This window comes from Dryobates pubescens, chromosome 25 (genome assembly GCF_014839835.1).
Source record: "Dryobates pubescens isolate bDryPub1 chromosome 25, bDryPub1.pri, whole genome shotgun sequence".
Taxonomy (NCBI): domain Eukaryota; kingdom Metazoa; phylum Chordata; class Aves; order Piciformes; family Picidae; genus Dryobates; species Dryobates pubescens.
The window spans coordinates 2,987,057-3,009,221 of NC_071636.1; the positions used below are offsets into that span (position 1 = coordinate 2,987,057).

At 51.2% G+C, this 22,165-nt stretch overlaps 1 protein-coding gene across 1 annotated transcript in view; it reads left to right on the top strand.

The window, feature by feature from the left end:
- The window catches only part of TBX5 (T-box transcription factor 5), a 47,690-nt gene that overhangs the window by 19,139 nt on the left and 6,386 nt on the right, over positions 1–22,165 (top strand). Inside the window, exons 7-8 of the mRNA XM_054173065.1 lie at positions 1,802–1,893; positions 15,807–16,033. Coding sequence (XP_054029040.1) covers positions 1,802–1,893; positions 15,807–16,033 — 319 coding nt within the window. The remainder of the gene's footprint in view (positions 1–1,801; positions 1,894–15,806; positions 16,034–22,165) is intronic.

A 22,165-nucleotide genomic window follows, 5' to 3' on the forward strand; every position in this document is an offset into this window, starting at 1 on the left:
AGAGTAGGGGTGATGGGGTCTTCATGTGAGATTTGGGGCTGAAATGAGGCAAGAATGGTGAACAACCAAATGGCCTTTGGAAAACCAAAATGCTTTTAATATATATATATATATTAGAGAAACCAGCAAAATAATTTGGTGGTGCAGACACCTGGCAGGGTTTGCTATTGACATTAAGCTGAGCCAGGTTTTCCTCTCTGAGCTTTGGCAAGGAGGTGGCTCCAGTTGGATGTGCCTGGCTTGGTGAGCATGAACCTCTCTCTGTTCTCCCACCAGTCGTCTCGAGCTCTTTCCTTCCCCTTGGCCAACTTTCAACGGGAAGGAAGCGCAGCGGTTCCATAAAGTGTGGTGAGCTCACAAAGGCCTTCCCATGGCAGACATAAGGTTGTCTCTTCTGCTGGGCAAGGGCAAGTGGCTCTCCTGAAGGGTTTTTGGGCAGTGATGGAGAAAGAGAAGATAGGCAGCTGCTGCCTGAATGTTAGGGCACTGCAGCTAGACCGCAGCTGATCTGGCTTTGCAGGTCCTGCTGACCCAAACCAGGCTCCTGCTCTGCAAAGACAACCCAAGCATTGAATTTGGCATGGCAGAGTGAGTTTGTACAAGAGGGGGAAGTTTAGGCTGGAGGTGAGGCAAAAGTTCTTCCCAGAAAGAGTGATTTGTTGCTGGAATGTGCTGCCCAGGGAGGTGGTGGAGTCCCCATCCCTGGAGGTGTTCAGGAAAGGTTTGGATGTGGCACTTGGAGCCATGGTTCAGTTGTCAGGAGGTGTTAGGTATTAGGTGACAGGTTGGACTTGATGATCTCTGAGGTCTTTTCCAACCTGGTTGATTCTATGATTCTAAGAGCAGCAGCAGATGTTGCTCCACAGTTAATGTTTGCTTGACTAGTAACTCCTGGCTTGAGAAGACCTACTTACCTGAGCCCTCAGGAGGGGTTGGTGAAGGAGAGGCTCTACCTCTTTGAGGTGTCTACCTCTTTGAGCAACATGGCTGCTTTAGATAAGGGCATGTTCTGCACCCTCTATTTACCTTAGATGTTATAGGAGGACCAAAATTAGGAGTCTGAGGGGAATTCACCCCAGAAGACTTTGGATGTTGAAGGTAACCAATTAAGCAAGCCAGCTAGCCCCTCTTTAATTCCTTCTAGAACTAATCAGGAGGCAAATATACCTCCAGGACGTGATGAAGTCAGAGGGGGAGCTGCCCTCCAAGTCTCTTAGGTAGTTAGTCCATGCAGTGCTTACAGGTGTGGGGCTGGTTGAGGAAGGCTGTTAGATGTGGAGCACCTGGAACACATTAAGCTGGGCTGAAACAGAGGAAGGATGAGCATTGCCAGGCTGAAAGAGAGGATCCAGGGTCTGAGAGACAGGATATAGGGTCTGAGAGGTAAGGCTGTGGAGAAAATACTTGCTGGTGTCAGTGGGGTTTGTTCAGGCAATATGACTTTCAGCCATGGTTCTCTAGTCAGTGCAACCCTTTCTGTCCCAACAGCAAAAAGAAAAGCAACTCTAAGAAAGCAGATTTCCTCCAGAGAGAAACTTGTGTGTGTGCATGTGGAGTCCCACGTGCTAGCCATGGGACTAGCCTGAGAGAAGCGAGAGGCTGTTGACAGGAGATATTTTTCCAGTGGAGAAATCTCAAGGCAAGCCCATCTGGAGTGGTCAGTGCCTGGAGCTGAAGGATGCCTGGGGTTCCTGAGAGCTGTGTTTTTCCCCTGCTGGCTGGGGTTTAATGAACAAAATCCCCTCTCTCCCAGGCCGTGCCTCGGACTCGCGGTGAACCCGTTGCGTTTCCTCCCTTTCAGATCACCCAGCTGAAGATCGAGAACAATCCCTTCGCCAAGGGCTTCCGCGGCAGCGACGACATGGAGCTCCACAGGATGTCCAGGATGCAGAGGTAAGCCCTGCCCCCGGCCTGGCCACCTGCTCAGCACCACGACAGCCACCTGGGCTTTGCTTTGCGGGGTGCTTCCTGGCCTGAGTGATGCCGGGGCCTGGGGGCAGTCCCTTCCCTGGCATAGAATCAATAAGCTTGGAAAAGACCTCAGAGATCATCAAGTCCAACCTAGCACCCAACACCTCCTGACTACTAAACCATGGCTTCAAGTGCCACATCCAAGCCCCTCTTGAACACCTCCAGGGATGGGGACTCCACCACCTCCCTGGGCAGCACATCCCAATGGCCAATCTCTCGTGCTGGGAAGAACTTTCTCCTCACCTCTAGCCTAAACCTCCCCTGGCACAGCTTGAGACTGTGTCCTCTTGTTCTGATGCCTGGGAGAAGAGACCAACCCCCAGCTGGCTACAACCTCCCTTCAGGGAGTTGGAGAGAGCAAGAAGGTCTCCCCTGAGCCTCCTCTTCTGCAGGCTAAGCAACCCCAGCTCCCTCAGCCTCTCCTCCCAGGGCTGTGCTCCAGACCTTTCCCCAGCTTTGTTGCCCTTCTCTGGACACCTTCAAGTGTCTCAATGTCCTTCTTAAATTGAGGAGCCCAGAACTGGACCCAGGACTCAAGGTGTGGCATAACCAGTGCTGAGTAGAGGGCAGAATGACTTCCCTGCTCCTGCTGGCCACACTATTTCTGATGCAGACCAGGATGCCATTGGCTTTCTTGGCCACCTGGGCACACTGCTGCATCTGCATTTTATGTCGAGCTGCTGAAATGCCATCAGGGTGTGGGGCTGAAATCCAGAACTTCCCACTCCAAGGTGAATGCCTTAACTGCTGGCTTCCAGAGGCAGGATCTCACTTGTGGGCCACCCTCTTGGCCACAGGCACTTTGTATTTCTTTCTGACGTGTCCCCATGCAGAGCAACCTCTAGCTTTGTGCTAAGCAGAAGACTCTGAGGCTGCATGTGGGCTTGAATTTGTGCAAAGCAACAAGAGTCTTGGATTAGGTCTGAGAAGCTCTGGTGCTCAGGCTCCAGGTGGCAGTTCTTCAAAGACAAAGCTCACAGCCGTGTTCTGGGAGCAGGTTTGTTAAGGATGCTCCAGATGCCTCTGAAGATCTTGGTGTGGAGACCTGTGGTGTACTAGTTTCTGGCTTTCAGAGGGTCTTTGGCAGGAGGGGAGTGTTTGCCTGGTTAGTCCTGGACGTGCAGATGTGGTGGTTTCAGGTTAAACAAGGAAGGTATGAGAAAATGTTGGAATCTCCAGGGCCAGGTGGCTGAAGAGGTCTTTTTTTTGAGTCCCAGTTTTGGATGTAAGTACTTTAAGCTGAAAATCAACCCTAAATCCTGTTTGAAGTCCTTTTCTAAATGTCAGGCCCTGCCAGTAATGAGCTTCATGCCTTTCATGTCCCTTGGAACGTCGTCTGTGTGTCAAGTTACTTCCCGGTGCAAATGTTTTGCAGGAACTGTGCCATACCCAAGGCTATATCTAAGACAGATGTAGATGCTCAATATAGCATTTTCCATCCAGGAGGACAGGACTGACTCAGGTCCCTTTCCTCTGGGAGCAGCAGAGCTGGTTCTCAGCAGAGGGCTGTAGGGACCTGTGTTGTGACCTCCTGCTGGGAGGAGTCTTCCCAGCACCCACTCGGGAGCTGGCTGTAGGTGGTCACTGCAGGCTGGAGAGCAGATGCTGGTGAGGGTCAGAGGATCACAGTAGGAGTTGGAAGGGACCTTTCAAGTGAAAAAAGAGTAGACTAGAATTAAGCAGGTTGGAAAAGACCCCATTCCAATGACCAATCACTCTTTCTGTGCACCAGAGGAGGTTTAGGCTGGATGTTAGGAAGAAGTTCTTCACAGAGAGTGATTTGCTGTTGGAATGTGCTGCCTAGGGAGGTGGTGGAGTCACCATCACTGGAAGTGTTTAAAAGGAGCCTGGATGAGGCACTTGGTGCCATGGTCTGGTTGATTGGATAGGGCTGGGTGAGAGGTTGGACTGGATGATCTCAAAGGTCTCTTCCAACCTGGTTGATTCTATGATCTGTTGGACTCCCTCCAGTAGTTCCCTGTTTTTCTTGAAGTGGGGAGCCCAGAACTGGGCACAGTGCTCCAGATGAGGTCTCACTGGAGGAGATGCAAGAGTGACTTCTGATTGCCACAGCTGGTGACTTAAGCATGGCTCTCTGTAGTCATGCAAACTGTGCTGATGGGCAACGCACAATGCCTGTAACCCTGTGAATGCTCCCACTCCAAGCCTGCCCAGCTGGCAGAAGTCCACTTGTGTACAAACATTTTCAGGCTCAGACCTAAAAATGCCAATACACATATGTATGAAAAATTAAATAAACATAGCTAGAATCATAGAATCAGCCAGGCTGGAAAAGACCTCAGAGATCATCAGGTCCACCCTGTCACCTAATACCTAACACCTCCTGATGACTAAACCATGGCACCAAGTACCACATCCAATCCCTTTTTGAACACCTCCAGGGTTGGTGACTCCACCACCCCCCTGGGCAGCACATCCCAATGGCCAACTACTCTTTCTGGGAAGAACTTTCTCCTCACCTTGAGCCTAAACTTCCCCTGGCACAGCTTGAGACTGTGTCCTCTTGTTCTGGTGCTGCTTGCCTGGGAGAAGAGACCAACCCCCACCTGGCTACAACCTCCCTTTCAGGTAGCTGTAGAGAGACTTAAGATACAAGGTTTAGTCTCCTCAATCTAAATCATCTGCTGAATGTGCCCTGTGTTCCCTGCCTGCCCTTTCCAAGGACAGCACAGATCCTGGCATGGTGTGTCAATATTTATTTCTTTATGGGTGCACTGCCCTTTGAAATAGTTTCCCCCCTCCCCCCTCAAAGCCCTCCCATGCCAGCCTCCCAGCCTCTAGTGGAACTTCAGTGATGAATTTTGGAGCTCAACTACCCTTTCATTAGGGTCAATGGAAAGATCTGAAAGTTTGCATTCATCATGGGCTGCCCTTTTTTTAAAGGGGGGGGGGGGGATGGATGGAAGGGAGGAGGTAGAACAGTGAGGGCTATTAGAAGGGCTTCATGCCATAGGAAGAGCATGGCATCTAGCCACCCTGGGCTTGTGCTAAAAACTGCTTGGCATTTCTCTGTGGGTCTGTGGTTGCTGCTGGAAGGCACAGAGACACTTGGAACATAGAAACAGAAATGGTTTAGGCTTGATGGGGTTGAAAGGGTTAAAATCCACAGCCTTGGCTTCACAGGATAATTTGTGATGCTCGCTTCCTTCATAACTTCTCCTCTGGCCCAAGAGCATAGAAATGACTTTGTGCCTTCACAAAAGTGTGGGGCTTGTGTTTTTTTTTTTTGCTTTGGAAGGGAGAGCAGGATGGGCTTGATGAACTTGATGATCTTAGGAGGTCTTTGATGAACCTGATGAGCTTGGAAGTCCTTTACAGAATACAGAATTAACCAGGTTGGAAAAGACCTCAGAGATCATCCAGTCCAACCCCTCACCTAACACCTCATGACTAACTCAACCATGGCACCAAGTGCCTCAGCCAGGCTCTTCCTAAACACCTCCAGGGATGGGGACTCCACCACCTCCCTGGGCAGCACATCCCAGTGGCCAGTCTCTCTTGCTGGGAAGAATTTCTTCTTAACATCCAGCCTGAACCTCCCCTGGTGCAGCTTGAGACTGTGTCCTCTTGTTCTGGTGCTGGGTGCCTGGGAGAAGAGACCAACCCCCACCTGGCTACAACATCCTTTCAGGGACATGTAGAGAGCAAGAAGGTCTCCCCTGAGCCTCCTCTTCTCCAGGCTAAGCAACCCCAGCTCCCTCAGCCTCTCCTCCCAGGGCTGTGCTCCAGACCCCTCCCCAGCTTTGTTGCCCTTCTCTGGACACCTTCCAGCATCTCAACATCCTTCCTAAACTGAGGAGCCTAGAACTGGACCCAGGACTCAAGGTGTGGTCTAACCAGTGCTGGGTACAGGGGCAGAATAACTTCCCTGCTCCTGCTGGCCACACTCTTCCTGATGCAGGCCAGGATGCCCTTGGCCTTCTTGGCCACCTGGGCACACTGCTGGCTCATGTTCAGTCTCCTATCAACCACTACCCCCAGGTCCCTTTCTGCCTGGCTGCTCTCCAGCCACTCTGCCCCCAGCCTGTAGCACTGCCTGGGGTTGTTGTGGCCAAGGTGTAGAACCTGTCACTTAGATGTGCTCAATCACATGCTGATGAGGAGGTCTTTTCTAACCTTAATGATTCTATAAGGCTATTGTGGTAAAAGAAAGGCCCATTCTGGGTTGGAAATGGGAGACAAAATAGGTGCCCAGCGTTGTGGGGGTTTTTTATATGTATCTGAGCATATACAACACCATATACATAAAAAATACAGGAAAACACCTATAAAACACATTATATATGCATTTATTAAAAGCATGGCATCTATAAGATAAAGAAGCATTCAGGGTTGAGCATGCTGGAGAAGTATGAGCCCCCTTTGTGGATTTATGTAGCTTTGGCAGGTAACTGTATGGTGAACTCTAAGTGAATGCACCCAAAAATGCATTTCCATGCAGAAAGGTAAATATTTCTGTGCATAAATGCAGGGAAAAAAACCCCTCTATAAATATATGGAGTTATAAAAGATAGCTAAATACATGAAAATGCAGCAAAAAAAGGTGTTTATTATGTATACATATGGTTATTTATGTATATAAATATGTGCATTGTGAAGCCACACCGTGAATGCTGGCTTCAGTTTTGGGCCCTCCCCACTCCAAGGAGGAGGGTGGAGTGCTGGAACTTGTCCAGAGAAGGGCAAGGAAGCTGGGGAAGGGTCTAGAGAACAAAGGGGTCTGGTGAGCAGCAGCTGAGGCAACTGGGGTTGTTCAGTCTGGGGTAAAGGGAGGCTGAGGGGAGACCTGGTTGCTCTCTCCAGTTCCTTGAAAGGAGGTTGCAGTGAGGTGGGGGTTGGCCTCTTCTCCCTAGTCTCAGGTGATAGAAGGAAAGGAAATGGCCTGAGGTTGTGGCAGGGGAGGGTTAGGCTGGAGATGAGGAAAAATTTCTTTGCTGCAAGAGTGGTCAGGGATTAGAAGAGGCTGCCCAGGGAGGTGGTGGAGTCCCCATCCCTGGAGGTGTTCAAATGTGTGGCCGTGGCATTTTGGGACATAGTTTAGTGGCCATGGTGGTGTTTGGCTCAAGGTTGGACCTGATGATCCTACAGGTCTTTTCCAGCCTTAATTATTCTATGATTCTTTGGCAATCTGCCCAGCAGGGCACAAGCTCAGCCCAGTACTGAAGGATGCTGCTGGTGGCCAGCATCCTTCTCCATCTCCTCTCGTGTTCCTCTTCCTCCAGCACAAACAGTGGTATCTGTCTGCAGGAATTTGGCCTTTGATTTGCCTGATGGTAGCTCTAGACCTCTGGCTGGCTCTTTGCACTGCTGGTTCTTGGGCCTGTGGCAGGGCTCTCGTTGGGCTGAGTGATGCTTGTTAGCGGACTGGGCACGCACCCAAGCCAGGGGTGTTGGACACCTTCATCTTCTGGCGAGAAGGTCAGGACATCTGCTGTGCTGGTGGAGAATGCTGCAGTGAACAGCCCCCCCACAACTCTCAGTGACTATTTTCACTCCTGTTATTAGACATCCTGTCTAGGGGTATTATTTGCTGTGGGGCTGGCCTGCAGTCCCCATGCAGTGTGAGCTCATATTCGCTCCGAGGGTAAGCCTGAAGGAAGCTCTCAGCAGTTCCTCTCCCACCAAGTCCTTTCCTGCTGTAGTTTATCCATTCAGAGCCTCCAGACAGTCTCCTGAGAGTGGTTCCATTTTATTTGTGCTGGAAATAAGCTGCAATGAATGCATGCTGACAATTGACAATTGTTTTCTGGTTTATGATATTTTTTTTTCCTGGGAGATGGTGTATTTATTCCAGCCACACTTTTTCCTCCCCCCCTTCCTCTCCCTTCCTCTTTCCATATCTGCTGTGGCTGATTTCCATTTGTTTCCTCCTCTCCGGCCTCAGCAGGAAGGACAACAATTGGTGGCCTGGGAAATAGAAACCCTGATGCCTTGGAGTTGTATTTGCACATCTGGAACTGGGGCCTGATGCTGCACCACTCTGTCAAAGGATGCTGGGCAGGAGGAGGGGAGAAGGCTGATGGGACAGCAAACATCTGTCCTTTTGGAGTGGCTGGCCAAGGAAGAGTCAAAATCTCCTGGCAGTTTGGACAGAGTGAGGAGCAATCACTGTGTTTGGGCACTGATGGACCTTTGAGCAGGCTTTAGACTAGGAATTGCCCTTGGGAAGACCTAGATGGTGCCCAGCTCAGGGGCTCCAAAGGATGCTTTGGAAACATGGCAGCACATAACCATGGGGAAATCTTCTTCCATATCACAGAATGATCTGGGTTGGAAGGGACCTTCAAGATCATCCAGTTCCAAGCCACCCCACTGTGGGCAGGGACACCTCCCACTAGACCAGGTTGCTCAAGGCCTTGCCAAACCTGGCCTTGGGGCATCCACATCCTCCCTGGGCAACCTGTGCCAGTGTCTCACCACCCTCACTATAAAGAATTTCTTCCTAATCTCCAGTCTTAAACTGCCCTCCTCAAGCTTTAATCCACTTCTCCTCATCCTATCACTACCAGCCCTTGTAAAAATCCCTCCCCAGCCCTCCTGTAGCCTCCTTAGGCACTGAAACTGCCACTATAAGATCTCCCTAGAGCCTTCTCTTCTCCAGCCCAAACTTTCACAGCCTGAGGTCATGGCAGCAGTGGTTGGATGCTTCAACACCAAAATTACAAAGAGGTCTTCCAAGGGGTTTTGAACAAGACTTTTTAGTGTTTTTTGGGGCTGGCAGCTGCACTTACTGCACATTGCCTGGCAGAGTAGGAAACTTGAAGTCTGCACATGGAAACACACAGAAAATGATGAATGCCTCCTGGGTTGGGGCAATCCCAGGCACCAATATAGGCTGGGCAGGGACTGGCTTGAGAGCAGCCCTGAAGAAAAGGACTTGGGGGTGCTGGGGGATGAGAAACTCAAAAGGAGCCAGCAGTGAGCACTTGCAGCCCAGAGAGCAAATCACATCCTGGGCTGTGGATGCATAGCCAGCAGGTCAAGGGAGGTGATTGTCCCCCTCTACTCTGCTCTGCTGAGACCCCACCTGGAGCACTGTGGCCAGTTCTGGAGCCTCTATTACAGGAAGGATCTGGAGGTGCTGGAAGGTGTCCAGAGAAGGGCCACGAGGATGAGCAGAGGGCTGGAGCTGCTCTGCTCTGAGCACAGACTGAGGGAGTTGGGGCTGTTCAGTCTGCAGAAGAGAAGGCTGTGAGGAGACCTAATTGTGGCCTTCCAGCATCTGAAGGGGGCTGCAAGAAAGCTGGGGAGGGACTTTTGAGGGTGTCAGGGAGTGACAGGACTGGGGGTATGAAACAAAACTAGAAGAGGGTAGATTCAGGTTGGATGTTAGGAAGAAGTTGCTCCCCATGAAGGTGGTGAGAGACTGGCACAGGTTACCCAGGGAGGTGGTGGAAGCCTCATCCCTGGAGGTGTTTAAGGCTAAGCTGGATGTGGCTGTGAGCAACCTGCTGTAGTGTGAGGTGTCCCTGCCCATGGCAGGGGGTTGGAACTGGCTGATCCTTGAGGTCCCTTCCAACCCTAACCATTCTGATCCAGCATGGTGACAAGCAAGACAGTGAGCTGGATGTCACTCTCTGAAGCTCTGTGTTTAGAGTGTTTCCACAGTTATTAGTTTGTGGAGGCCAGCAAGGTTTCCAGCTCTGAGATTACAAATCCTTCCTGAGTTTGAGCTTTGAGTTCTCTGCTAGATAGGAATTTGTGGTATAAATGATCTCACAGAGCTGCTGAGTCTGTCATGGTGAGGACATCACTTGGCCAGGGAATCCAGAGCTCTGGAAGAGGCTGCACAGAGAGGGGGGTGTGTGTGGGGGGGGCTTTCAAGGGCCACCTGGATGTCTGCCTGTGTGACCTGCCCTTAGGTGATCCTGTTCTGGCAGGGAAGTTTGACTCAGTGGTCTTCAGAGGTCCCTTCCAGCCCTTCAGTGATTCTGTGAATGAGGAAAGATGTCAGGAGAGAAAATGGGACCAAGATTGCTAACTCCAGCTGGCAGGAGCCTGATCTGGGTGGAAATGCTTGGGAAATGCAGGAAGGATTCACTTGTAAGGGCTGGTCTGTGGCTTCAGGGTTATATGATGAACTCTAAAGAGGAACATGTGTGCTATTAGGAAATGGTTATGGAGAGCCAGTATCTGCTCCTATGGGCCTGGGAAAGATGTAGCCAGGTGGGAGTGAAGAACAGAGTCCAGAATTCAGGGCCCGAGTGCCTTCATAATAGACTTGGACTTCATCCCTGGTTTCTTCCCCCAAGCTTTAATGAAAACCAAAGTAATATCCTTTCCAACCTGGTTAATTCTATTCTGTCCTCTGCTGGTGGCCTCTCAGCTGGAACCCTGATGGTGCAGGGACTGTCCAGCACCCTGAGCAATGCAGCTCCCTCCTCCTGTCCCCTTCTGCTGTTGTAATCCACCAACTGTGGTAACTGAATACTCATCATGAGCCTCTAGCAGACCTTAAACAGACCTGGGACAGCTTCCTTCCTCTAAATTCTTTTCCCAACCAACCTTCTCTTGGTTTTGTTTCTTTTCCCCTTCTAATTTTACAGTTTTTAATACCAAAAGAATTAATAAATATATATCATGTAGCCCATGTCAAAGTCACTCCCATTCTGGCCCAGGAACAACTTTTAACATGGTTTAATGGCCATGGTGGTGTTGGGTGGATGCTTGGACTGGGTGATCTCCTCTCCAGATGAAGTAACTCCAGTTCCCTCAGCCAATCCTCAGCAGACCTCTTCTCCAGAGCCTTCAGTGCTTATTCCAGGTGCTGAACAGCTTCTGAAAGTCTCAGGTCCCTGTTTTGTGAAATGAATTGGTATTGTATATAATTAATTATACTTGAACATGTCCAGAGAAGGGCAATGAGGCTGGGGAGGGGTCTGGAGCACAGCCCTGGGAGGAGAGGCTGAGGGAGCTGGGGTTGCTTAGCCTGCAGAAGAGGAGGCTCAGGGGAGACCTTGTTCTCTCCAACTCCCTGAAGGGAGGTTGTAGCCAGGTGGGGGTTGGTCTCTTCTCCCAGGCACCCAGCACCAGAACAAGAGGACACAGTCTCAAGCTGTGCCAGGGGAAGTTTAGGAGGTGAGGAGAAAGTTCTTCCCAGAGAGAGTTGTTAGCCCTTGCAATGTGCTGCCCAGGGAGGTGGTGGAGTCCCCATCCCTGGAGGTGTTCAAGAGGGGATTGGACGTGGCACTTGGTGCCATGGTTTAGTTAGTGAGGAGGTGTTGGGTGACAGGTTGGACTTGATGATCTCTGAGGTCTTTTCCACCCTTATTGATTCTCTGACTCTGTGATTAGGCACTGAAACAACCAGAATTGGGCATGCTTTGAAGAACAGCCTCAAGCGCTAGCCGCGCACAGCGCTCAGCAAGCGAGCTCAGGAAGCAGCTGAAACGTTTCAGGAGGGTTGCTGCTTTGCTAGGCACCAAAGTCAGCTCTTTATTGGAGCTCAGCCTTTAAAGAAAAACAAAGGGGGAAGGAAAAAACCCAAAAACCAAATGAGAGAGATACAGCACCAACTGCCTTTGTGTGGAGAAAAATGGCGAAGTGAAAGGCAGGGAATGTTTCAGGCATTCAGTTAGAGCATACTTTCCTTCCTCTCCCTCCCCAGCTTAGCTGATTTTTTGGCAAAAATAGCACCCAACATGTTTTGACTGAAATGGAAATATTTCTGTCTGGAGGGAAGTCACAGTGATACCTCCTGGGAACTGCTGTTTGGAAACTCAGTGTCTCCAACCTGTTCCCTCTCTGGCGCGGCTCACCGCTCCCGTCTCCTTCGGAACACCGCTCCCGGTGTGCCCAGCTGGCCAAGAAGGCCAAGGGCATCCTGGCCTGCAGCAGGAACAGGGTGGCCAGCAGGAGCAGGGAAGTCATTGTGCCCTGTGCTCAGCACTGGTTAGGCCACACCTTGAGTCCTGAGTCCAGTTCTGGGCTCCCCAGTTTAGGAAAGATGTTGAGATGCTGGAAGGTGTCCAGAGAAGGGCAACAAAGCTGGGGAGGGGTCTGGAGCACAGCCCTGGGAGGAGAGGCTGAGGGAGCTGGGGTTGCTTAGCCTGGAGAGGAGGAGGCTCAGGGGAGACCTTCTTGCTCTCTGCAACTCCCTGAAGGGAGGTTGTAGCCAGCTGGGGGTTGGTCTCTTCTCCCAGGCACCCAGCACCAGAACAAGAGGACACAGTCTCAAGCTGTGCCAGGGGAGGTTCAGGCTGGATGTTAGGAGGAAGTTCTTCCCAGCAAGAGAGATTGGCCATTGGAATGTGCTGCCCAGGGAGGTGGTGGAGTCACCACCACTGGAGGTGTTCAAGAGGGGATTGGATGTGGCACTTGGTGCCATGGTTTAGTTGATAGATGATGTTGGACTGGGTGACCTCCAAGGTCTTTTCCAACCTGGTTTATTCTGTATTCTGGCATCTCTCCAGCCACAGAGTTTGTTGTGTGGCCTGTGGGAAACATAGTTTGAAAGGAATGGGAGTGTGGGATCCTGCCCCTACCTATGCTGGCACTCACAAAATCTTTTTGATTGGAAAAAACCTTTAAGATCCTCCAGTCCGCCTGCTCTCTAACTGTGCCAAGTCTGGTGCTGAACCACGGCCCTCAGCACCACATCTCTGCAGCATTCCCGGTGTGGAAAGCAATAATCAATTAAAACCAATCAGGTTGTTGAATTTCCTCACCTTAGCTGCCCACTGAGACAGAGAAGGTCCTGATTTAGGTGAGAATTATCTGGGCTGGAGATGGCTTCTTGGTGTTTGTGTGGCCCTTCACAGAGTGAGGGTCTGATGCCGGTGGGATCCCTGTGAGGGTTCAGTGTGAGAAGATCTAACCCCACGTCCCAAAGGGATTTCCTTTTCTTGCCCCACCTCAGCAGGGAGAAACTGTGAAAGCAGTCTCTGCATCCTCCAGGAAAGCCACAGGGAACATGATGTGGCATCATGCCATGGTATGTTCCTCCTCCTCCATCCTGCTGCACAGGTTCACCTCTGGACACAAAGAGGCTTTGTCGTTTCTTGGTGGGTTGGGCATGGAGGGTGTTGGAGCTGAGGAAGAAGGAACCAGCCAGTCCAGCCAGCAGCCTCTCATTAGGGAGGAGAGCTAAGGGCAAGGTCCATGTGTTGGGTCCCTGCAGATTGCCTCCTCAGAAGGACAAGGTGCTGGGGGTGCAGCTCTGGGGTGTCCTGCTGGTACTGTTCCCTTGAGGACTGCTGTGTGAAGGTGGAGCATGACAGGAGCAGGAAGCTCAAAACCATGGTCTGGTAGGGCTGAGAGATCTCCTATAACTTGGAAGATTTGGAGGTCCTGAAGGGAGGTTGTAGCCAGGTGGGGGTTGGTCTCTTCTTCCAGGCAACCAGCACCAGAACAAGAGGACACAGTCTCAAGTTGCACCAGGGGAGGTTTAGGCTGGATGTTAGGAAGAAATTCTTCATAGAAAGAGAGATTGGCCACTGGGATGTGCTGCCCAAGGAGGTGGTGGAGTCCCCATCCCTGGAGGTGTATAGGAAGAGCCTGGCTGAGGCACTTGGTGCCATGGTTTAGTTGATTAGATGGTGTTGGGTGATAGGTTGGACTTGATGATCTCAAAGGTTTCTTCCAACCTGGTCCATTCCATTCCATTCCATTCCATTCCATTCCATTCCATTCCATTCCATTCCATTCCATTCCATTCCATTCCATTCCATTCCATTCCATTCCATTCCATTCCATTCCATTCCATTCCATTCCCCCATGAGATTTGAAGGCTGCTGATCTTGACCTGCATGAACAGCCTCCAGGAAGGGCTGCTGGGGTAGGAATGCTAGTGCTGGATGTCCACAGGTAAAAGAGGTCCTCTGAAGCCCACCTCATACCTTGGCTTCCATTGTGGTCTTGAGCATCCAAGGGGTAAGTCTCAGCTTCTTCCCAGTCCAGCTTTCTTTTGTCCCTCCTGCACAGCCTGGACTTCAGTTCTGGGAAAAAGCTGCCTGGTCAGCCAGCCCAAGTGGGTGGAAAACCATGTGGGGAGGAGCTGCTTGGGGGTCCAGGGGAAGAAACCCCACCTTTGGAATAGGCTCTCCTTGGCAAGCCACCAGTGCCCGAGGTTTGGAAAGCTTTCATGGCACCGTGTGAGAGGCATTTGTTTGGGTTTGAGCTGGCTGCTGGGTGAGTTTCCCCTCCATTGCAGCTTGGTTGTTGATGTTTCTGGCAGCCTCCACAGCAGTGGTTTGGATGAAAGCTCCCTGCTGGGAGTAGGTTTATGTAATTGGTATTGTTAAACCTTGTAAATAAGCTCTGAGATGCTGCAGCCCTCTCTGCGGGGTGTATCTGGAGATCCAGAGCTGCTCCTCCACATCCCAGCGGCCAGGTGTGCCTGTTGGTAGCATTTAAGGATCTGTCCTCCTCCAGCATAGTGATTTTGGGTGGGCAGTCAGTAGGGTTACCTCAAAGCCAACTTGGTTGCTCTCTACAGCTCCCTGAAGGGAGGTCGTAGCCAGGTGGGGGTTGGTCTCTTCTCCCAGGCAAGCAGCACCAGAACAAGAGGACACAGTCTCAAGCTGTGCCAGGGGAAGTTCAGGCTGCAGGTGAGGAGAAAGTTCTTCCCAGAAAGAGGAACTGGCCATTGGGATGTGCTGCCCAGGGAGGTGGTGGAGTCCCCATCCCTGGAGGTGTTCTAAAAGGGATTGGATGTGGCACTTGGAGCCATGGTTTAGTTGTCAGGAGGTATTGGGGGATAGGTTGGACTTGATGATCTCTGAGGCCTTTTCCATCCTTATTGATTCTATGATTGGTCCAATGGTTATAGCCTCAAAGAAGAAAGCTTGGGTTGGAATCTGGGCTCTGCTTTGTGGCTGTTCTGAGCCTGGTGGCACTTTGTGAGGTGCTGCTGTGCTAACTGATCTTTAGACATGTTAGAGCTGAATTCTAAACCTTTTAAACACAAATCACAGAATCACCAGTAGCTTTAGCAAGCCTTTGGGTCCAGGGAGCACCCAGCTGTCTTGGTGGAGGTTTGCACCTCACCTGAAACCTCTGAGATCCCTATGCCACTTCTCCTCTCCTCCCTGCAGCACAGGAATAAACTTACCCAGTCATATTGCTGATCTTGGAGAAAAACAGCTTCAAAACACCTTGCAGGGGCTTGTAGGAGTGCTGGCAAAGCATCCCTGCTCCAAAACACAATTCAGAGCAGAGGATCAAACCACACTTTCCATTTTTGATCACCCTGCCAGCCTGGCTCCACCAAGGCAAGTGGCTCTGCCCTCCATCATCTCTTGGTGATTGATTCAATTCTCTTCTCTGAGTGCTCTGGAGTGAAGGTTTTCCTCTGGGGAGCTCCAGGGAGCTTCCATCCAGGACAACCAGGTTGGCAGGCCCTGGAGAAAAGGAATGGGGACAACTACCACGAGGGGGAGGGAAAAGCAGACCTAAATATTTAATCCCTCTCCAAGACAGCTTGGCAGAAGGGAAGTTTTTCTTTGCACACCCATGTGCATGGCATAAACAGTATATAAATAACAAATGCTAGCAGGCTATGGCAATGTCAGCCTTTATTTTGCTCTAACTGCAGATATCTGTGGTATGCAAGGGTGTGAAATAGCAGCTGGGGTGGCAGAGGCCTGAATCTGAAGGGGAAGATACCGAGAGGAGAGGGAAACGGAGGGGTGGTGCTTGAACAGCATGTGATGGGGCTGCAGCCTCCTGGGAGGGATGTTTCTCTCTCCTTGCAAGCCTAAACAAACACCATGACACTGATGTGCTGCCTTCATTTAGCCATGCACCCTTTGAGTTATTAACTGATTGCTTTTTCTGCCTCTGTCTGTCTGTCTGTTTTGTTTCCTCGCTTGCAGTAAGGAGTACCCGGTCGTTCCCAGGAGCACGGTGAGACAGAAAGTGTCCTCCAATCACAGCCCCTTCAGTGGTGAGACCAGGGTCCTTTCTGCCTCCTCCAACATGGGCTCCCAGTACCAGTGTGAGAACGGGGTGTCCAGCACCTCCCAGGACCTGCTACAGCCTGCCAACCCCTACCCGATCTCCCAGGATCACAGCCAGATCTACCACTGCACCAAGAGAAAAGGTCAGATCTTGGCTGCTCCCCACTTGGTCTTTCCCCTTCCTAACGTGACTGTCAGCCTTGGGCTTGGACAGGTCTCCTTGCCCACAGGCTGGCCAGCCCCCAGCCAGTTTTTCAGTGACACCAGGGGATGAGCGAGGGCTGAGGGATGTGTGCTGGAGGTGGGCTGGGAAGCTTCTCTCACCAGCCTTAGCCTCTTCTGCTGGGCTGGGAGTGAGTGGTTTGGAGGGATGGCAGTGCCTATCACCCACCTTAAATCCACATTCAGTAAGATAGCTGGTGCTGGAGATAAAGATGACTTATCTGTCTCCATAGCCCCTCAGACAGGGTTAATCTCCAAGAGGAGATACCTTGACAGCTTGGATTTTGCCCAGTTTTCAGCTCAGGCTCTCACAGCTGGGAGGCAGTTGTCTGTCTGCAGAAAGCAATTCCACTTTAAATGCTCTAATGAAGAGGGCATGGGATTGACAATCCTGATATCCATGCTTGTTCCCCTCTGCTGTGACTGACCTGCCTTGACAGAGCTTGAGGGAGCAAACTGGGAGGAGGGCTTTACACTGACTGCTCCCCTTGCCCGTGGTAGCGATGGGATGGGCAGGAGCGAGCCGTTTGTGGTCTCTCCTTCCCTCTCCCAAAGCAATGGGAACTCTTAGAAGCATTTACAGGACTGAGATAGCCCAGGGTCAGCTCCACCCCAGGCACTCAAGAAAACAGGGAGCTCCCAGGGCTGAATGCATCACTGTGGGGTGGGCAGGAGATAGTTGCTGCCTGCCCTTGTTCCCCTTTCTCGGGATTTAAGCTACGTTGCATGGGAAAAATCAAGCAGGAGTCAGCACACAGAGTGGCATTTGAAAGCACCAAGAATTCCTCCAGCCTGGTAGCCTCTCCTCACAGCAGATCCCTTCCTGTTTCCCTGCATGGTCCTATCAGTCAGCCACATGTCATTATTTTTAGTAACATAACCCCTGGGGCACTGGGATGTGCAGGGTAGACACACAGGCTAAGGTAGTGGATGCTGGGAAGTGCTGGCAGATGGGGCAGGAAAGCAGTGGAAATCTCCCTCCCAGCCTTAGTGAATTCCCTGAATGTTGAAAACAGCCCAGTGATGTGTACCCCTGTATGGGGAGAGAGGTGGTTCTGCCCCTCTGCTGCTGACAGCCCACCTGAAGTGCTGGGGCCAGCTCTGGAGCCCTCAGCACAGCAGAGACGTTTTGGAGCAGGACCAGAGGAGGCCACAGCAATGCTGGGAGGGCTGGAAGCTCTCTGCTGTGAGGCCAGGCTCCAAGGAGACCTTCTGGTGGCCTTTTGGTGCTTACAGGGGACATGAAAGCTGGGGACAGACCTTTGAGCAGGACCTGTTGTGGCAGGGCAAGGGTTGATGGTTTAAACTAAAGAGAGGGAGAATTTGACTAGGGACAAGGAAGAAATGTTTGCCTCTGGGGGTGGTGAGAGCTTGGCCCAGGTAGCCCAAAAAGCTGATAGAAGCTCTATCCCTGGAACCATTCCAGTTCAGGGTGGCTGGGGGCTCTGAGCAACCTGCTCTGGTTGGCTGTTTCACTGCTGACTTCGGGGGGGGGGTGTGTGTGTGTTGAACTAGATGAGCTCTGAAGGTCCAACCCAAACCAGCCTGGGATTGAAGAAATCTGAGTGTTTTCCTGAGAGTGAGCTGAACATTGGCAAACAGAGGCATTGTTTTCTGGCCCTTTCAGGTGATGAGGCAGCCCTCATGCATGAAGTCTGTGACTGGAAATCATAAATGCATTGGGTTGGAAAGGACCTCTAAAGGTCATCCAGCCCAGCCCTCCTGCAGTAAGCAGAGACATCCCTACCTAGAGCAGGTGATGAACAGAGTGGTGGTGCTGGACTCGAGTTAGCTGCAAGGTAGAATCATAGAATCAATAAGGTTGGAAAAGACCTCAGAGATCATCAAGTCCAACCTATCACCCAACAGCTCAGGACTAACTAAACCATGGCTTCAAGTGCCACATCCAATCCCCTCTTGAACACCTCCAGGGATGGGGACTCCACCACCTCCCTGGGCAGCACATTCCAAAGGCCAATGACTCTTTCTGGGAAGAACTTTCTCCTCACCTCCAGCCTAAACCTCCCCTGGCACAGCTTGAGACTGTGTCCTCTTGTTCTGGTGCTGGTTGCCTGGGAGAAGAGACCAACCCCCAGCTGGCTACAACCTCCTTTCAGGGAGTTGTAAAGAGCAAGAAGGTCTCCCCTGAGCCTCCTCTTCTCCAGGCTAAGCAACCCCAGCTCCCTCAGCCTCTCCTCCCAGGGCTGTGCTCCAGACCTCTCCCCAGCCTCATTGCTCTTCTCAGGACACATTCAAATGTCTCAATGCCCTTCTTAAATTGAGGAGCCCAGAACAGGTAGGGGAGTAAGGAGTTGCAGTGGCCTCCCAGAGTGTCCCCTAAGGTCAGAAGCGTGGTGTGTGGCCTTAGCTACCCCTACAGTGATGTGGGACCGTGGCTGCAAGGTGCTAGGACACAAACAGACTGCTGCAGAGCCCTGCTGTGGGTGAGGGAATGACACATCCCCTTCGCCTTCGGCATCCCTCAGCCTGTGATTCATCCTCAGTGCTCCTTTGCCCTGGGAGCTGAGATTTCACCCCTGCTCTTCCCCTTTTGCACACCCTGACCGAAACAAGCTGGCCCGAGTGGCACCAAGCCCCTTCGGGCAATCTCCTGCCTGCTGCGTGTCCTCCCACCGCAGGGCAATTCATCATTCGCCTCCACATTGTAAGGTGATAAGGAATCAACAGAGGTTTCCTTCCAGGTTTGGGATGCCCATTAAGTGGTGTCTCCATGGGTGGTTTCCCTCAATCCCCCAATTATCTCACTTCCTCTTATTGTCACAAACGAGACGACTATCTGCCCCGCAATAAGCTCCCCCCGGCCCCTTTTGGCCTGAGTGGCCCTTGCCAAAGCGCAGGGGACAAGCAAAGGGAGTCCTTGTCTGGTCGGGTTGATGGCCTCTCATTATCTCTACGATGGCTTGAGTGGCACAAGCAGTTAAGGGCCTTTTATCAAAGCCGCCCAAACGCTTTAATCAAAGAGGAGCAGTGTCCTGTCTGATACCACTGGCTTCTTCCGTGAAGCTGGAGAGATCTCAGGAGCTTGAGTCTCTCCTTTCCTCCCTCTGCCTTTCCCCCCCCTCCACCTCACCCCGTGCATCTGGCAAATCAAAACCAGCCAGCAGGGCTTAAAGAAGAGAAACACGAAGTTAATGGGAAGCAGAGAGCCACCGCGAGCTGCCAACGCAGCTCTTTGCTAAGTGAAATTAATTAAAAAGGAACAAACAAACAAACAAAAAAAGAGAGATAAAATAAAAGGAAAGAAAGAAAAAGGAGAAGTCACCAGAGATGAGCAGTTCTGCTCAGAGCAATCAGGATGTGACCCAAGGCTGCATCCCAAAGCTCTTCCTTCAAACACCGAGCATGGATCTGTTGTTGCCCTTGGGAAATAACGTTACCCATAATAGTCCTTGTTGTTGTTTGGGTTTTTCCTCCCTTTTGACAGAATAATAGAATGGTTTGGGTTAGGAAGGACCTTAAAGATCAGCCAGCTGCAGCTCCCCTGCTGTGGGCAGGGACACCTTGCACTAGAGCAGGTTGCTTAAGGCTTCATCCAGCCTTGACTTGAACGTCTCCGGGGAGGAAGCATCCACGACCTGCCTGGGCAACCTGTTCCAGTGTCTCCCCACCCTCAGTGGAAAGAATTTCTTCCCAATCTCCAGTGTAAAGCTGCCCTCCTCAAGCTTCAGTCCATTGCTCCTTGTCCTATCACTACCAAGCCCTTACAGAAAGTCCCTCCCAGCTTTCCTGTAGCCCACTTCAGGCAGGCTCTCCTAGGATCCTCCCTGGAGCCTCCTCTTCTCCAGGCTGACCAGCCCCAGCTCTAAGTTGTGATACTTAAGGGTGATACTAAACTTTCCCTCAGAGCTCTCCTGCTTTTCTAGGTGTTAACAAGCCTCACCATCTGTGGGAGCAGGAGAGCAAGAGCATGTGAAGGCCTAGCACACCTCTGTCCACTTTCTGGGCTGGAAGCCACATTGAATTGTTTTTGGTTGGATCATCAGCTCCCCAAACATTCCTCTTCAGCTGGTTTAGGATTTATCTTGAGTGAATGATTTCCTTTCCTCCAGGAAAAAGGAGTGGCTGTGGATAACTGCTTTGCAGGGACAGAGGGCAATTCAACTGGGTTTGAGACCAGCTGGTGTCTGTATCTTCTGTTTTCCAAGATAGTCTCTCAGATATGGCTCCTTCCAGCTTTGGCATCTCATGGGGTTGCTTTCTAATCAAGAGGTCAAGTCTTGGTTTAGGCTCAGTCTGTATTTGAGCAGCTCAAAGGCCCCTTATTCAACTTCTCCTTCCTTGGTGACCCAAGGCAAAGATTCAGCTCTGTGCTTGACAGTGTTGTTCTTAGCTGTCAAGACAAGATGGATTCACCCTGGAGATCTGATATGGAGTTACATTAGGGGAGAGCAGCAGGGCTCTGAGGGGATGTTATCTCTGAAGGCTCCTCTCTTTCAGGGAGGTGATGCTCTCCTGGGTTAGGAAGGAGGGAAGGACGCATCCCAGAGCCCCCAAACTGGCAATTCCTGGTGTGCAGGTAAAAGTGTGGGGTCACAGCATTGGGAATGACCCCAGAGTGGTGCAGTGGGGCCGGTGCTCCAGGCACCTTCTGGACATGAGGAGCGCTGGTTAATGGCAGTCCTCAAGATGAGATTCATCCTACACTGTATTCCACCTCGTCGCTGGGATCGCTTATGGCATTGCCCAGAGTCAGGATGGCTTAACTCCAATCCTGTGTCTTACCAAGGAGTGGCCTCAGGTCTTGTTGTTGCCTAAAAGTCCACATCAAAGACCAGCTAAAGCTTTGCCTTTTCTCTAGCTGTTCTCCATCTCTCCTCCTCTTGTCGCTGTGCTTTGAGAGGCCCAACAAGATGAACCAGCAGGCAGCTTGCTTTCCGTCTTTCCTTTCAGCCCCACGTCCCAGTTAGGGCACTGGGGCTTGTTTTCCCTTGTGTTATCCTCTCCCTCAGACTTCCTGTGAATTCCAAAGCCATCCTGCTAAGCCTCTGCTCCCTCCCAGCCTTACACAATCTCAACCACTTGGCAGATCTCTGGGATGCTCGTGATGCTGATCAAGAGGCAACTGAAACAGCCTCTCCCTGGGGAGGTTATAAAAGTTGTGATGTTGGCACTCTGAGTGAGGAGACAGATGTGGCAGAATCCACTGGCTTCAACCAGCAAGGACCAGGTCCTTCAGCCACCTAGTCTGGATGTGACTCTGACCATGGAGGAGAATGCATCTCTCATCTCCTTCCTGCTGTGATGAGGTTGATGGAGATACAGCAAGTCCTTTCTCCCTTCTCCTCAAGAACAGGGTGGATAGAGCTCTCTGTTGGCTGAACTGATGTCTCCCTCATCCCACCCAGCTATTCCTTCCCTTGGTGAATCTGTAGGACAAAAGTCATGCATAAGATATCTTCTTGAAGATATCTTGGTGCTTGTTCTGCTGACGTTAGAAGATGCAATGAGCTGGCCAAGACTTGAGCTGTGCTGCAGCTAGAGGTGTTGGGTATCACAGAATAATAGAATCCTAGTATCCACCAGCTTGGAAAAGACCTCAGAGATCATCAAGTCCAAGCTATTACTTAACACCCAGCACCTCATGACAGCTAAGCCGTGGCTCCATGTGCCACATCTAATCCTTTTTTGATGAAGTAGAGCCCAAAGAAAGGTTACTGGTGGGATACTGAGGGTGAAGAAGAGCTTGCCTGCATGGAGAGAGGTTTTCAGGAGAAGACTTGATGGGGTGCTTGGTGCCATGGGTTAGTTGTTTAGGTGGTGTTGGATTGGTTGGTGGGTTGGATGTGATGATCTTGAAGGTCTCTTCCAACCTGGTTTATTCCATGTATGTATTCTATTCTATGTGAGGAGATCTCCAGGGGGCTGGTGCACTCCCAGTTTTGCTCTGCAGCCATGCTGCTCGTGGCACAGCAGTTTCAGCAGCTTTGTTTGAGCATCCTTCTCTCTCCCATCAGGAGATGCCTCTGCAGGCAGTGCTGGCAACTTGCTGCCTCTGGGAGAGGTTCCAGCTTTTGGTATTGGATTGTCTGCAT